Source organism: Onychostoma macrolepis, chromosome 03 (assembly GCF_012432095.1).
Source record: "Onychostoma macrolepis isolate SWU-2019 chromosome 03, ASM1243209v1, whole genome shotgun sequence".
Classification (NCBI taxonomy): domain Eukaryota; kingdom Metazoa; phylum Chordata; class Actinopteri; order Cypriniformes; family Cyprinidae; genus Onychostoma; species Onychostoma macrolepis.
In genome coordinates, this window is record NC_081157.1 from 15,152,360 (window position 1) to 15,169,401 (window position 17,042).

The following is a 17,042-nucleotide window of genomic DNA, read 5'->3' on the forward strand; positions in this document are numbered from 1 at the left end:
CAAACACCATTAAACCTCAGAGGAAGACGATTAGCTTAACCACTCTATCTGTTGTTTTGTAGTGATGCTGGCTTAATACAAACGGTTAGAAATGTTATTTCTGTAAATAGAAAAATACCGTTTTTGGATCAGGTGAGTAAATACCTGTAACATTCTCATCCAAACAGTCGTGACTAAGTTTTGAAGCAGGAATATCTGGAGGAGTATCAGCTGAACTGAGATCTGCTGTGAAGATGGTGTTTGTTAAAGAGGAGAGAGAGGAGGAGATGAGTGAACCAGAACCCTGGGGAATAAAACAGGAGGAACCAGAACCCTGTAGAATAAAACACGAAGAACCAGAACCCTGGATAATAAAACAGGAGGAACCAGAACCCTGTAGAATAAAACACGAGGAACCAGAACCCTGGATAATAAAACAGGAGGAACCAGAACCCTGGATAATAAAACACGAGGGACACGGAGGTTGGTGTTTAATCTTCATTCATCTTTGATTACTGTCATTATTATGACTTTTATTTAGCAATGATGCTTTAAATTGATCAAAAGTGATAATAAAGGTATTTATAATGCTACAAAACGCTTCTATTTAAGTTAAATGCTGTTCTTCTTAACTTTCTATTCATCAGAGAAACCTGGAAAAAAACTTTTCAACATAATAATAATAATAATAATAATTATATAAATTTTTTTTTTTTTTTTTTTTTAGTAGCAAATCAGCATATTAGAATGTCTTCTGAAGGATCATGTAACACTGAAGACTGGAGAAATGAAAATTCAGCTTTGAAATCCCAGGAATAAAATACATTTTAATATATATTCAAATAGAAATCAGTTATTTTAAATAATAAAAATATTTCATGATATTACTGTGTTTGCTGTATTTTGAATCAAATAAATGCAGGCTTCGTGAGCAGAAGAGACTTCTTTAAAAAAAAAAATTAAATACACAACACACATTAAAAATCTCAATGATCAAAAACGTTTGACTGGTAGTGTATTAAAACACATTTTCTAAAGTGCCTAAATGTCAAAATTAGTACAATATATTCGTTGAAAATTTTTTTTTTTTTTTCTGTCTACTCTAGCTCCCTCCCTCCCTGTACAATAAGTCCATGTGAATATCTGTCTGTGCTAAATTTATTGATGTAACTTTACAATCGATATTGATGTCCGTTAGCACAGTATTCTGAATGATGATCGTAATGGGGTGCTACTGATAGCCTAACAGGTGCTAGCAGTTTAATAATCAACTAATAAAGACAAAACTCTTTAGCATATTTACAGATGAAACTGACCTGGGGCCTGTTTCAATAAGGAGGTTCAACCAACTCTGAGTTGAAACTTGAACTCTGAGTTTTCAGTTTCTGAACAACTGAACTGAGTTAGTTCAGTGCACTCTGAGTAGGTTGACTCTAAGTTTAGCGCGTATGAGAAGTCATGATCAATGGAGCTCCGAAATTATGATTCACAATGGCAACAGCTCCCGCCAAGTGTACATACTTCTGAGTCAATACGTAACTTTCATTCATAATCACAGTTATAATATCAGAGGTGAAAACAGTAAATTATTGAACTAATATTTATTTTCATGGTATCCCACGGCAAAAAAAAGAAAAGAAAAAAGAATGTGGTCAATGTCAGATTCAGTGTCTATTTCACTTTTCACGAGGCACACTTTCCTTATCGGTCTGCATACAGCGGACTTATAATGTGCTCTGCATCTCAGATTGCATTCTTCCAATGCAATGTGATAGATGCTATTTGCACTAAGTGAAAATAGCAATGGATTCTATTTACACTAAGTGCAAATAGCTATATATGAAGAACTCTTTTCCAAAACACGATAAACGCCAAATAAAAAAAAAATGAGTTCGTCATGCCATTTTGCTGTGTACTGAACCTATTCACTGCTCCATCAATGTTTCATGCCAAATCGCTATATTTCCTTGTTTTAAATGTGCTGCAAGATACAGTTCCTTTCCAAACCGCTATAAGCGCCGAACCTGTTTTAAGCCTAAATGCGATATGTCCTCTCGACCAATCAGAATTCGTTCGATGCAATCCAACATGGCGACGCTTTGAAGCGTTTTTTTGTGCTCAGTCTTCAAAATGAGTGCTTTAAACTCTAATAACACTTTTGATGGCCTGGTTGAGCCAGTGAGACCTACACCTGGGGGTAGAAAACGCAGACTGGACAAAGAAAATCACAAAAAACAACAAAAAAAGAAGGTTTGTCACTCAGGTGGTGCGTTAATACTGTTAATACCCACTGTGGGATGTCAACACAAGGCTGGTGCGCCCGGTTTCTGTCAGGCCGAGAAGCTGTCACCGGACAACCTTTTTTAAAAAGACATAAACCAACATTTTTATGAAAAAAAGGATGGATTTGTAGCGTTTAAAAAAAAACAAAAAACAAACTTTGAATTTATAATCGACAATATTGTTGCTTCATTTAACAATCATTGTTTAACATGTTCAGACTGAGTTAACAGATCATTTTAACAGGATAAATTGAATATTAACAATGTATGGGTCTAGGTAAAATGTCATTTTCATGAAAACTATTAAAATGGATTTATAGCGTTTTGGAAAAGAGCTCTTCATATTCTACTTTCACTGTTAAAATAGCAAGATGTTCTGCTATTTATACTACTTATTGCAAATAGTGGCAATTATCTGCACCTCAGTATTGTAGTACATTTTAAAACAGTACGCAATAATAACGTATTGAGTGTAAATTATAGATTTAATTAAGATTATTAAATGGATGCCACCTTATTGGGACAATAAAGCCGTTCCTACACCTACCCTAACCGATATTATATTTTCAACTTTTTGATAATTTCCTTAATTTTTATTGAAAATAAATACCTTTCAAGGATTCAAGAGCTTTATTGTCATATGTACTAGAGTACAATGAAATTCTTACTTTGTTTTTACCTCTCGAGAATGACAGGGTAGAAGGGGATGTTGGAAACGTTTTCCTCGTCGAAGCAGAGACCAGGAGACGTTGGGATACCTTTCATACAGAAGTTACTCTTTATTGAGAACTCGCTGTGCGTCGCTGCAGTCATCCAAGTCTAACTAAAGCAGTGAAACATTGTAGTTTATATACATTTAGGGGGCAGTGCTTAGGAATGGAGACAAATCACCTGGGTGACGACCTTAAACAAAGCATGCAAATGTAGTATTCAGGTATAGCAGCCTGCCCCATTTAACCACTCCTAATCCAATCAGCATAACTGCCCAAAGATTGGGGCGGGGCACCAAGAGTTATTACAAACAAAAGGTGAGAGTCTCCGAGAATGGCTCATTGGACTTACAATAAGAGAACAGGAACTGGCAGGAACCTCTTGCTACAAACTTTGTTTAACAGAATCGTTCATCTGATCATAATGCTAAATACTATAATTCACCATAAATGCTAAATACAATGTACCTAACTTTTTCAGCTTATATACTATTACATTGGAACCTAGATTTAACATTTTATGAATTTGTAATCCAACAGGGAACAAACATAACTTACATGGACAATACAAAATATGTAGAACATATAGAATTTACAGTAAAGTATAGCAAAAATATAAATAAAACCGCATAAAAAAAGAAAGTGATGAAGAAAAAGAAGAGAACCCGTACGCTAATTAGAAAAACAACTGTCAATAAAAAATTCTTCACAGTATAAATGTGCAGTGCAAGTAGCAATAAAATGACAATTTTAAAGTGTTTAAAATGACTAGTGTTTAAAATTGCCCATGATTGTCAAATGCCTGATGAGTGTATGATGGTCCAGCTGGTAAAGTGCAGAGTGCCATTGAACAGGCTGAATTTATCTTGATGATACAGGTGGAAGTGGCAGTGGGTTTTGACTATTTATCAGTCTAATGGCCTGGGGGTATAAACTGTTCTGGAGTCTGGATGTTCTGGCCGCAGTGTTCTGGTACCGCTTGCCAGACTTCATGAGGGTGAAGAAATTGTGGATGGGATGGGTGGTGTCCTTGATAAGCCCATTTGTTTTGTTGAAAGCCCATTTGCAGATCCTTTTGTTGTAGATGTCCGGCAGTGAGGGGAGATCTGTCCCTGTGATTTTCCGGGCCAGCTTTATCACCCTCTGTAAAGCCTCTCTGTCATGTGTTGTGCTGTTGCCAAACCACACAGCAATGCAGCAAGTTAGCACACTCTCCACAGTGCTTCTATAGAAGTTATGGAGTGTGTGATGACATGCCAAACTTCCTTAGCCTCCTCAGGAAGTACATTCTTTGATTGGCCTTGCTAACTAGTTTCACTGTGTTTTCTGTCCAGGCCCAGGTTATACAGCTTGTTTATGAGTTTGGAGGGGATGATAGTGTTGAATGCCGAACTGTAATCAATGAAAAGCAGTCTGGCATAGCTGTCTTTATTTTGCAGGTGAGTTAGGATTTTGTGAAGGGCAAATGAAGTGGCATCCTCTGTTGATCTATTAGTCCTGTACTCAAACTGAAATGGGGCCAGGGTGGCTGGTACAATGCTTTGAATGTGTTTCTGGATGAGACTCTCAAAACACTTCATGAGAACTGGTGTGAGAGCCACAGGTCTGTAGTCATTCAGACTAGAAACGGTGGCTTTTTTTGGGACAGGGATGATTTGTGGACTTGAAACAGACAGGGACTGTAACCATTGAGAGGGAAAGATTGAAGATGTCAGTGGTTACATTTGTAACGTCTGTGTAGGATCAGTGATGGCTGATTACACTTTGTTTTAAAAAACCCTTTTAGCCTTTTGACATTTGCATATAATTACAGACCTGGCCTCAGCGTTTACATTTATATGGGTACTAAATTGCAGATGGTCTTTATCACTATCAAAAGGATGCTAAAACAGGTCGCCTCTGGGGTGTCTCCATCAAGCTTCAAACACATTCCACAGAAGGGGGGGTGACCCCCGTGCCAGGCACCAGAGCAGTTGTCTGTCTCCACAACTTCCAATACACGTCACACACACACACCTAAAGACATTTTCTGTATTTAGGCCATAGTAAGCAGTTATAAATGTATCTGCTATATGCATGTGTTGTATTTATATTCCCCTATTATATTAACTTAGTTAAAACCCTTTACTTGTATTAGTTAAACGTTAAATGCCTGTATTCAAGTGTATGAGTGCATCTCTGCTTTAATATCGTCTGGAGGTTACCTTCTTGGTATCAAAATGATCTTCTCTTTATTTCTCACACAATAATGTACACTATGTGATCGTGAAATGCATCGAACAATTCTTACTATGTTTTGAATTAAAAGCTGCACTAGCGGTCCAGATCAGCAATAAAATGAGAATGGGCCATAAACGGAGACGAAGGATGTCTTTCCCGCTCAAAATGCATGCCTCTGATTGGCCACTCCACCCACAAAATGGGTGCGGCAATGAACTATTAAAAGTTCCGAACGCAGACTAATCATCGCTCAAAACTCTTCTTCTTGAGACAAACACACTCCAGAACTCCTCTTGAGTTTAACCTTCTGGCAGTGTTTACCTTCAAGTAACTTTGTGGATTTGCTGTGGACTTCTTCAACTCGCAGAAAGAAACCATCGAGAACCTCGTCTACCGCATCAAGACTCTTATTCAGCAACAAACCAATGCAAATAACCATTTACAACTGATTAGATGCGTGTTTAAGTTTGAACCCCTCTTAAGGTGAATTGTGTCTCTATTGATTCTCATTTTAGGTTGTGGTTAATTGATGTGAAATACTGCCATTCTTTGCTCTTCTCTCTCTTTTCCTTACTTTCCTTCATTCTATATATATATGTTTTGCTTAGTTTGTTTGTATGTTAGTTATAGTTTCATTTATTAAATCCCTTATATTCACAATTGATTGTCTCTGTGTTCCGCTCACAATTCAAAGTCACTGAATGTTGCTCCTTGCTACATGCTAAACTACTGCTAGCACTGTATAAGTAGGAAGGCTATTGTTCCTTGGCCAGGAAAGTAATCTTCCTAGAACTGATAAATAGTCTTCACTGTATAAATTAAGTCTAATAAGTCTGTGTTAAAGCTACTGCTGGGCGGTATGACCAAAAATTTATATCACAGTATTTTTCAAAATTATACCGGTTTCACGGTATATGACGGTATTTATTTTTTTCATGCATGACTGGGTGTTAACCACATTTTCTACTGATTGAGAGAGGAAAAACTGCAGGAGATTGACTTTAATTCCACACTAAATAGTGACTAAACACTACCTAAACACTACCCATTATTACATGTTAACCAGGAGTCACTCTCATTTATAATCACGACATCGTCTGATAAAATCAACATGCATCTAACCTTACACTAAAGAGCGGCTATGCGGTGGTTTTGGCTATATTACTTTTTTGTCTCATGCAGCGCACTGCCTGCGTAACAAACTAAAAAAAAAACAACAAACAAAAAAGTGCATAATATTAACAGACGAACTATGCTCATATTTATAATTTCAAATGGCAGGTGCTTGGAAACGCTGTATTGTACTCATATTTACTGACGAGTCTGCGGCGGTACGGCCAGCAGAATGCGGTGCTTCTATACCGCTCACTGCACAGAACAGACGCTGAGAGAGGCGACGCTGCGCCGGGAGATTCAGATCTTGCGCTTGCAGGGCAGCACTGGTGATATCTTCCAACTGAACCATAGCTAAGGTTTATCCAAAAAGTTGCTAGGTTTGTCAGTTTGTATATTCTATGGAAAAACACAGCTAAAAGGGTCTGAAAGTTGCTAAATATGCAATATATATATATTAGGGGTGTTAACGCGTTAATGCATGCGATTAATCAAAAAAATTTAACGCGTTAATATTTTTTTTAACGCAGATTAATCGTTTGATAAGGTTTGACCCCAACTTCTTCCCGTCATCGCAGCGTGGAAGGTCATCTATCATTGTGTGATGAGGGGAGAGCACCAGTGTTGCCAGGCTAACGATAGCAGCGCAAGTGGTTTAGTTCAAAAATACATATGAGTGTATTCACCTGAATATGAGTGTTTAGAGCTTACTAATACGAATAATGAGCGGTAACTAGGCTAATATATTAAGGAAACATACAAACAACACATGCATATGCCAGATACATTTGTAACTGATTAATTATGGTCTAAATAAAGAAAATGCCTCTATGTGTGTGTTATGTTTCTTGTAATCGTGGGGGTAGTCCACTGGTCAGCCAGGCCTGGTACCGAGGGTCATTTAGTTCTCTTGGAATTTGTTTGAAGTCCGATGGAGAGACAAGATAGTCGATCTGTTTAGCATCTTTTTGACAGTGGGGGGGACAACCCTTGGCAATTAGCACCCATATAACGGTAGAATGTGGGGCCAGGCTGTGAATTATATGCAAATGTCAAAAGGCTAAAAGGGTCTCTTAAGACATAAAGTCCCAATGACCATCAAGGATCATAAGCAGATGTTACACTGAAATATCCTTATTTAGCCACGTTTCAGTAAATATTAAGGCACAACAGTCTCTGTACTCCCTTTGAATTGAAACGCTGGTGTGGATCTCATCCATTTTGTTTAGAAGCGACCAAACATTCGCGAGTAACAGGCTGGGTAGGGGTGGCCTGGTTGCTCAAGCCTTTAGCCTAGCGTGCAGCCTGTCTCGTTTCACTCTCCTCCGCTTGAGGCCGGGTGTATAATGCAATCCAAATCTGGAAGACTAAAAAGCAGTTCTTGTGTTCTCATTCCAATCTTCAATAAAATCTCTCTGTCGTATGTTCTGTGTCCGATGGTTTTCTTAAGTAAAAGTACTAAAATAATAAGTAAAACTATAATAAAAAGGGAACATTCTCGAGAGGTGCAAACAAAGACGTCTGCCACGGGGGGGGGGCACCATCTTTCCGATGCGATAAGAGATTTGAAAAGGGAGGAAAACAAGTTTGGCAAAAAGCATGCGCCTTACCATCTACGCCACTGAAACTGATGTTAAATGAGCGTCGTTTTTCAGTGTTGACTATCCCAATCACACGTTGGTGGGCGGAGTTAGTGTAAATGGCCTCTGCCAACAAGGCGGGCTATATGCACTTAGTGTAAATAGACACTCTGAATAAATATACATGTGAATGACAACAACAACAAAAAAAGTGCATTTTTCTTATTTTGCTAATTATCTGCCAGTGGGGTGAGAAATTAAAAATATTCTTGTTTCCGTTTGCATTAAGATTTTAAGATTATTTTTCTTACCCTATGGTGGACAGTCTTGCATGTTTTACGTAAAATGCATTTAAATGCATTTCCCCCAGGAAGCAAGACTAAATATATAATTTTTTATCTATAGAAAATGCATTTTAACTTAAGAATTTTGATTTTTGTACTTGAAATAAGACAAAAATACTCCGTAAGAAAAACATTTTTGCTGCATGAATGAATGAAAGGGGTATTTAAACATCACTTACACTTTAAAAAGGAGGAGGAGATGGAAAGAAACTCTGGGTTTACTGAAGAAAACCTGCTCCCGACCAGGTTAGGTTCACAGAGTAAGTTACCACAGTAACTGATTCTGAGTATAAGTTACCGAAACGGGCTTGACTTACCCTGCTTTCTTGGGTTTGACAAACCTCCCATTTTGAAACGGAAAACCCAGAGTTTCCCTCATTTCAGGGTTAACATACTCAAGAGTTTTCACTTAACCTCCTTTCTGAAACGGGCCCCTGCACCTGAAGCCCTGAACAGGTCAGTGATGTTGCTACATTTCACTGCTTCTTCTGGCCGCTTTCTCGCTTTCATCGAGTCCTGCGCAGGATGGAACAGACGTGAGCTCATTTGTATAGTGCAGCGAGATTAAGCAATTTATGATTTATCAATTTATTGTTGAATAAAAAAAAAAATCAGAAATGATCACTTTGGTACATTGAGAAGTTATAAATATAAAATGTTAAATATAGCTGCAAGCAGCGATGGCGGGCCCAAGCCGTCAGTGCAAACGCCACCCCGGTGGCATCAGGAAAACTGTGCCCAGCAGGCACATGCATTACAGTAACCCTCTGGCAGTCTGGTTTTGAGGGATACAGCAATGAAAGGGTTAATCCAAACTATCAAGACTGTGAGAGACACACACACAACAATATATCAAATTTTGGTAACACTTTCAATAAGGTTTCAGTTACTAAATTAACTATATTAATTAATATGAACAATAATTATATAGCTTTTATTAATGTTAGTCTCTCTCTATCCTCTATCTCTCACACACACACACACACACACACACACACACACAAACACATACACACAACAACATATACAATTTTGGTAACACTTTCAATAAGGTTTCAGTTACTAAATTAACTATATTAATTAATATGAACAATAATTATATAGCTTTTATTAATGTTAGTCTTTCTCTATCCTCTCTCTCTCACACACACTCACACACACATAAAGAACAATATGTAAATCTTTTGTAACACTTTTAAACAAGTTTTTAGTTTTTAACATTATATAAGTTAACATGAACAATAGTTTTATAGCATTTGTGACCCTGGACGAAAAAACCAGTCTTAAGTGTCAATTTTTTAAAATTGATATTTATACATCATCTGAGAGCTGAATAAGCTTTCCATTGATGTATGGTTTGTTAGAATAGGACAATATTTGGCTGAGATACAACTATTTGAAAATCTGGAATCTGAGAGTGCAAAAAAATCTAAATATTGTAAAAAATGGCCTTTTAAAGTTGTCCAAATGAAGTTCTTAGCAATGCATATTACTAATCAAACATTAAGTTTTGATACATTTACTGTAAGAAATTTACAAAATATCTTCATGGAACATGATCTTTACTTAATATCCTAATGATTTTTGGCTTAAAAGAAAAATCTATAATTTTGACCTATAAAATGTAGTTTTGGCTATTGCTACAAATATACCTCAGCGACTTAAGACTGGTTTTGTGATCCAGGGTCACATTTATGAATCTTGGTTAATGATATGTTCAAAATTGACTACTACATTATTAATTAAAATTTCTGGTTAATGTACATCAGTTACTGTACCATGAACTAACATAAAGATTTTTTTTACTAACACAAAGAAATATAGTAAAACATATGTTGATCATACTTAGTTTGTTAGTTTTGAATTAATGTTAAAAACTGTTATTGAACTATACTAGTTAACATGAACAATATTTATATAACATTTATTAATGTTAAGTTAAAAATTTATTAATACATCATTAAAATTTAAAGTTGTATCTTAACATTATTTTATGTTCTGTGAATTAACATAAATTAATATTTTTAATGTTAGTATTAACTAACATTAAATAAGATTAATAAATGATTTTAAAATATATTGTTCCTTTTTAGTTCATGTTAATTAATGTAATAACTTATGTTAACCAAAGAGACCTTAATGTAAATTGTTACCAATACTTTTAATATTCTATAACTATTAAAAATAATATATATATATATATATATATATATATATATATATATGTGTATATATATATATATATATATATATATATATATATATATATATATATATATTATGTGTATGTATATATATATATATATATATATATATATATATACTGTATATGTGTGTGTGTAAAAGAATACTGACAGTACAGAACATTTCAGCTGATTCTATTGTGGGATTACAAATTTATTTAAATGTTTAATTTAGATCTGCTCAGCAAAGTTGCAATTCCTGTTCACTCCATTGTAAGTTAAATGAGTCAGATCACTGAGACTCGAATCTTTTGTTCTGCAAATCAATGCAATCAAGTGTTATGCTGATTGGGTCTGTTTTTCTCTTTTGAGCAAGCCAGATAACCTGCCAAACCGGTTTTCGCTTGATAGAATCAAATCCTCCCTCATTTGCATGCTTTGTTTGAATTTGTCTCCACCTCCAAAAGTCCCTCCTCCAAAAATGCCTTTAAGATACCATGTAAAATTACTTGAGATTGAGATTTTCGATGACTACAGCTACCAACAGCTTGTGTTCTCAATAAAAGAATCCTGCTGAAGATACAACCCGAAGTCTCCATGGTCTTCACTTCTGAGTTGCCTAAACTTTAGAAGATAAAAGTTCACAACAGATGGTGCCGTGACCCGGATAGAGTTCCAGCTTCCTCCAGAATCCAGATTGAAAACTTCAAGCTCAAACAAAGATCTGCTTCCAGACTGCATTTTTTGGAATCCAGCGAAAACTTCCAGCTGAACAAAGATTTCCAGACTGAATTTTTCTCTCAACCAAGGTTGTGGTGAGTGCTGTCTCTAATCCAAAAAGAACCTAAGACCAGTACAAATTTGTTATCCTCTGCGCCGTCAGAGAAGAGTTAACAGACAGCTGTAGGGTTTGGTTAACTAAGTTATCCTCTAAAAATGTCCTTTTAGAGATGAAGGTTATCCTCTGTTCAGGCAGGGAAGATTAGCATCACGTGCTAATAGTGTGCTACCCTCTGTTTCGGCAGGGAAGAATTGGTTATCCTCTGTTCAGGCAGGGAAGATTAGCATCACATGCTAATATTTGTTATCCTCTGTTTCGGCAGGGAAGAATTGGTTATCCTCTGTTCAGGCAGGGAAGAATTGGTTATCCTCTGTTCAGACAGGGAAGATTAGCATCACATGCTAATATTTGTTATCCTCTGCTTTGCCAGGGAAGGTTAACAATAGTTGATCTGTGTTAACAAGCGTACCCTCTGTTGATCAGAGAAGTTTTAGTGTTTTTGATTGTGTGGTAACAAAGAAACTCGCAAAATGTTTAGAAAGAATGCTAGACTGATCTCCACAACTGAAAAAGGTGGTCTCGCGACTCCTTTGTGGTCAGATAGTGAATTCAAATCACTGTTAGGAGTGCAAATGAACCTAATAGTCACTGAGAAAGTTAGACAAGAACTAACTCAGAAATATGAGATCCATCCAGACAAGACTTGGTCTGTAGATGAGTGCAAAAAGGTATTAGGAGCATGTATTCGCAAGAACAATGTGAAAGGCATTATCTGCTGCCACAGAGAATTTGGTTTAGCGCTAGCTACACAACAGTCTCAGCGTAACTCAGAGCTAGAGGAACAGAACAAAGAGCTCTGTGCTAGAGTATCCTCTTTGACTAAGAAATTGAACCGCAACAAAGCTTCAGCAAAAACTGATGTGGAAGAGGTTAGTCAGACTGATAACAATTATCCTGATTTACAAGCTTTCTTTGAAAGAGATGTAGCTCTCCAATCAGTAATTGATGTGCCTGTAAGTTCGGTCAATGTGTGTGGTGCTAGGAGAAGATCTCAGGGAATTGAGGAAACTGAAAGTGTTCCTCTCAACTCTTCTGTTGTGCAAGTACAAACTGTTGCCAAAGCACTAGGACCTAAAGATATAGAGAGACTGTCTCAGAGCTTACCCTCAGCACGCACACATTTTTCTGAATTTAGAAGAGCATTGATCAGGAAAATGCGTCTCTACGACATGTCGTTAACGGAGGTAACGCAGCTGATGTCACAAATTCTAACTGAATCTGAATTCAACAGTTTTGAATCTGCTATTACTTCTGAACTGCGACATGCAAGTAAAGGTGATTTAAGAGAAGGTATTTTGAAAGTCCTAAAGAATATCTTAGGACCCAAAATAGATTGGTCTAGAATTACTACCTGTGTGCAAAGGAAAGACCTGTGAGTGAATATACTGAGAGATTTTGTCAGTCAGCTGTAATTTACAGTGGAATCGTTGATGACCCTGAAAGTGTGCTAGATGACAAGGGACCCTTGGTTCGTATCTGGTCAGATGGCCTTGTAGCCGAATACAGAAAAGCTTTACCATTCTTAGATCTAACTTGGTCTAACAGAACTCTCAGAAGTAACCTAGACAGGTTAGCTACATGGGAAAGAGATGCTGATGTCAAGGCAAAAGTGAGAGTAGCAGCAGCTACGTTTAACACAACAAAACAAGACAATAGATGGTCTAAAAGAGAAGGCAAATGCAACTACTGTGGAAAATTAGGACATTGGGAGAAAGAGTGTAGGAAGAAGTTGCAAGATAGTAAAAGAAATGCTATGCATAATTCTGCTCCTTCTCAGCCTGCCTACAACCCTGAAGTAGTTCCGCCAGTGACCACTGAAACTTTAGGACAGCTCGTACAGGCTCTTCAAAGAGGACAATAAGACCAGGAAAAAAACTAATTGTTGGGGCTGTGAGTAGCTACCTTTCCCCTGTAATCCAACACAATGACCAAAGAATTTTTGTGAAAAGTAGCGTAAAAAAAAAGGGAAAGAGATTGATTTTTTGCTTGATACAGGTGCAGAGTGTACAGTAATTCCTACAAAATTGGCACAAGTTTTAAACATCCCATACAAGAAAACCAAACTTTGTTTAACTGGCGTAATAGGTGAAGATTCGGTTTTGTATGAAACCCCGCCCATAGAGGTACAATTTGGCCCAAAAACTCTGACTACAAAATTGCTATGTGCTCCATTAAATACAGGTGCAATTTTAGGCTTGGATCTTCTGAGACAAGTACATCTAACGTTAGACATGTCCTCAGAATCTGCTAGCATAAAAATTTCCTCAGCACAAGTTTCTACCAATAATGCAACCCCTACCGAGTATGCTTTCTTACAGAATCATCTAATTTGGGCTAAAGACAAGGATGATTGTGGTTTGTTGACAGGTGTAGAACCAGTTAAATTGACGGGAAATCCACCTCCGGTCACCAAACAATATCCGATTAATAAGGAAGCTATACAGGGAATCAAACCTATTGTAGAAAAGTTGCTGAAGCAAGGAGTGCTAGTTAAAACCAACAGTCCATGTAATTCACCCATATGGCCCATCAAGAAATCCAATGGGACATGGAGACTTACAATAGACTACAGAGTAGCCAATAAACATATTGATAAAATCACCCCCCTAGTGGCAGATCCATCTACAATTTGTAATGGCTTACCATTAGATTGTAAGATTTTTTCAGTAATTGATATGTCTAATGGATTCTTTTCTGTACAGTTGCACTCTGACAGCCAGACATGGTTAGCTTTCACAGTTGACTATGAACAATACCAGTGGACACGTTTGCCACAGGGATTTCAGAATTCGCCGACCATATACCATCAGGCTGTCAGACGTGATTTGTGTGACCCAGAATGTCCAGTCAAACAGTCCAATATTATTCAATATGTCGATGATATTTTGCTTGCCTCAACAGATCATGAGGTACATCAAACTGAATTGGCAGCATTGTTGGACTATTTGCATAAAAAAGGACACAAATGCAGCTTTCACAAAGCTCAAATTGCTAAAAAGCAAGTCACATTTCTGGGTCAAACAATTGGTGCAGGAAATAGATCCATTACACAGGATCGAGCGGCTTCAGTCAAAGCCATACCTCTGCCTACTACCATTAAAACACTCCGCTCATTTTTAGGAACAGCAGGTTACTGTAGACCTTGGATTGAAGATTATGCCTCGATTGCTCAGCCTCTCTATGATTTGTTGAAAGGCCATGGTAAAGATTCAGATACTGTTTGTATGGAAGAACTTCATCTCAAAGCTTTTAATGATTTGAAGAGAGCACTATGTCAAGCACCAGCATTAGGAATTGCCCAATCTGATAGACCCTTTGTGCTTTATGTCCATGAACACTTAGGCTTTATGACTGCATGTCTAATGCAAGATCATGGGGGCAGCTTACGCCCAATTCATTACTATTCTGGTAAACTTGACATAGTCGCTCAAGGTATGGGCCCATGCCTCAGAGCAGTACAGGCAGTTCATCTAGCGCTTCAGGCTTCATCAGGAATGGTGTTAGGTCAGAATGTAAATGTAAAATGCCCTCACGCAGTGTCCGCACTAATGAATCAAGCAAAAGTCACTTCTGTCACCTCCTCCCGTTGGGGAAATTGGGTAGCAACTCTCACAGCCCGAACATTGTTATACAGCGTGCACCAGTCACGAACCCATCCTCATGTATGATGTCTGCAATGACTGAAGTTGTGTTAGAGGGTGAAGGTGAAATGACTCATGATTGTGTTACGCTTACATATGCAGCGACAAGTGAAATAGCAGAAACTCCCATAGAGAACGCATGAATTGGAGTTGTTTGTTGATGGTTCAGCTCAAGTTATTGAAGGTAACAGACAAGCAGGATATGCAGTAACTTCCACCACTGAAGTAGTTGCTTCAGGTCGTCTTCCAGATCATTTTTCAGCTCAAGCTGCAGAACTAGTAGCCTTAACAAGAGCATGCACGCTAGCTTCAGGATCAGTTGCAAATATCTACACAGATTCCAGGTATGCTTTTGGGGTAATTCATGATTTTGGTGTCATTTGGCAAACCAGACAATTTCTAACTTCTGCTGGATCACCCATTAAGCATGCTGGATTAGTGAAAGATTTAATGTTTGCCATGAAACTCCCAAAGAAATTAGCGGTGATCAAAGTGAAAGCACACCTCGCAACTAATACTACGGAAGCTAAAGGTAATGCTCTTGCTGATGTAGCGGCTAAACAGGCTTGTTTCTATGCAACTGTACAAGTGTGTTCAGGTAGTACAGCACAGAAGACAATTCTACCTCCTGAATCAATCATTGATCTGTATAAAGACGTTCCTCTATATGAAGCATGGACATGGTTAGACAAAGGAGCCACTGTGGATTCATCCGGCTGCTGGACCAAAGGGGGAAAGTATGTTGCTCCCGAATCACTGTTGCCATATTTGGCTCAACAAATACACAATTTGGGTCACAGTGGTCCAGCAACGATGAATCACAGGTTCTCAAATCAATGGTGGAATCCAAAATTCAGAAACATAGCCACTGAAACAGTCAAGAGACGTGTTACATGTCAGAAAAATAATGATGTACCAGCAGCCACCACACCAGCAGCACATACCCCAGCTCCACCAGGGCCATTTCGTCACCTGCAAGTTGATTACATATCGTTGCCCCCTTGTAAAGGAAAAACTGACGTTTTGGTAGTAATAGACAAGTTCTCAAGATGGGTAGAAGCTTATCCAACAGGGCGTGCTACAGCTGCACATACTGCTAAATGTCTTCCCAGATGGGGATTACCAGATTGCATTGACTCAGATCAAGGTACCCACTTCACAGGACAGTTAGTCAAGGAAGTGTCTAGAATGTTGAAGATTAAGTGGAACCTTCACTGTCCCTATAGGCCACAAGCATCAGGACAGTTTGAACGATCAAACAGAACAATCAAAACCAGGCTAAGCAAAATGCATCAGGAAGGAGTACCATGGGTTGAAGCACTGCCCGCAGTACTGTGTAGTATGAGCGCATCACCTAACAGATCAGTAGGACTGAGCCCTCATGAGATTATTACTGGGCGCCCAATGCAGATGCCAGGTGTGATTGAGCTTAGAAATGCTGATGTTCACATTGCTTCAGATGCCCTGATCGCTTACTCTGAAAACCTCACAAAGGCAGTACAGAGTGCCAGAGAGAGAGTTGAGTCGTGTTGGCAGACTCCACCAGAAGGTGGACACACTATCATCCCAGGTCAAAGGAAAACTTGGACTCATGTGTCACACTGTAAAGTTGTTCCTCCACCTACAGGGATAGGATAGGACACAGAACCTGTGAGGAGCCCAGGGAAGAACCGAACGCAACATGCTTCGGGGGCCAACCCTGCGGTGAAGACTCCCTCATAGGCCCTTCCCCATCCAATAGTCCATCCTTTCCTCACTGTTCTTTAGGTGTCGCAAGAATTAAGAAATAGGGAAAGAAGGAACAACAATAGCAGATTCAGATCGAACAGAGGATACAACCCTAGTGTTTGCAGTCTTTTACAACAAACACTGCTCTGTCGTCTTTTGTTTTCTTTCTTACTCTGTGCAGATAACACTTGATTGCTGTCCCAGGACCCATACGCACCGACCTCCTCACCTGCGTATGAAGCCACAACCTCAAAAAGACTTGACCCACTGCCGAGCCAACTGTCACGGAAGACAGAACAAATAAATAAAAAAAATTAAAAAATACACAACGCAGAGAATCGCATACGAGAACTTCATCATCCATCAACATGATCAAGATTGCCGTACTAGTAATCATCATGGACATCGCACAAAGTGTAGA

The 17,042-nt window shown here is 38.2% G+C and overlaps 1 protein-coding gene across 5 annotated transcripts in view; it reads left to right on the forward strand.

Annotated features, from left to right (window-relative positions):
* Positions 1–4: 4 nt before the first annotated feature.
* LOC131536934 (gastrula zinc finger protein XlCGF26.1-like) overlaps positions 5–17,042 on the forward strand; it is a 30,179-nt gene continuing 13,141 nt past the window's right edge. For 4 of the 5 annotated variants that reach the window (XR_009270144.1, XR_009270145.1, XR_009270146.1 and 1 more), the window contains exon 1: positions 15–462. Coding sequence is in view for 2 of the 5 variants with exons in the window: in XM_058770135.1 (XP_058626118.1) it covers positions 234–462 (229 nt within the window). In the remaining 3 variants the exon portion in view is untranslated. Of the gene's footprint in view, positions 463–17,042 lie in introns of all 5 variants that reach the window. The other variant, XM_058770137.1, reaches the window with a different exon arrangement.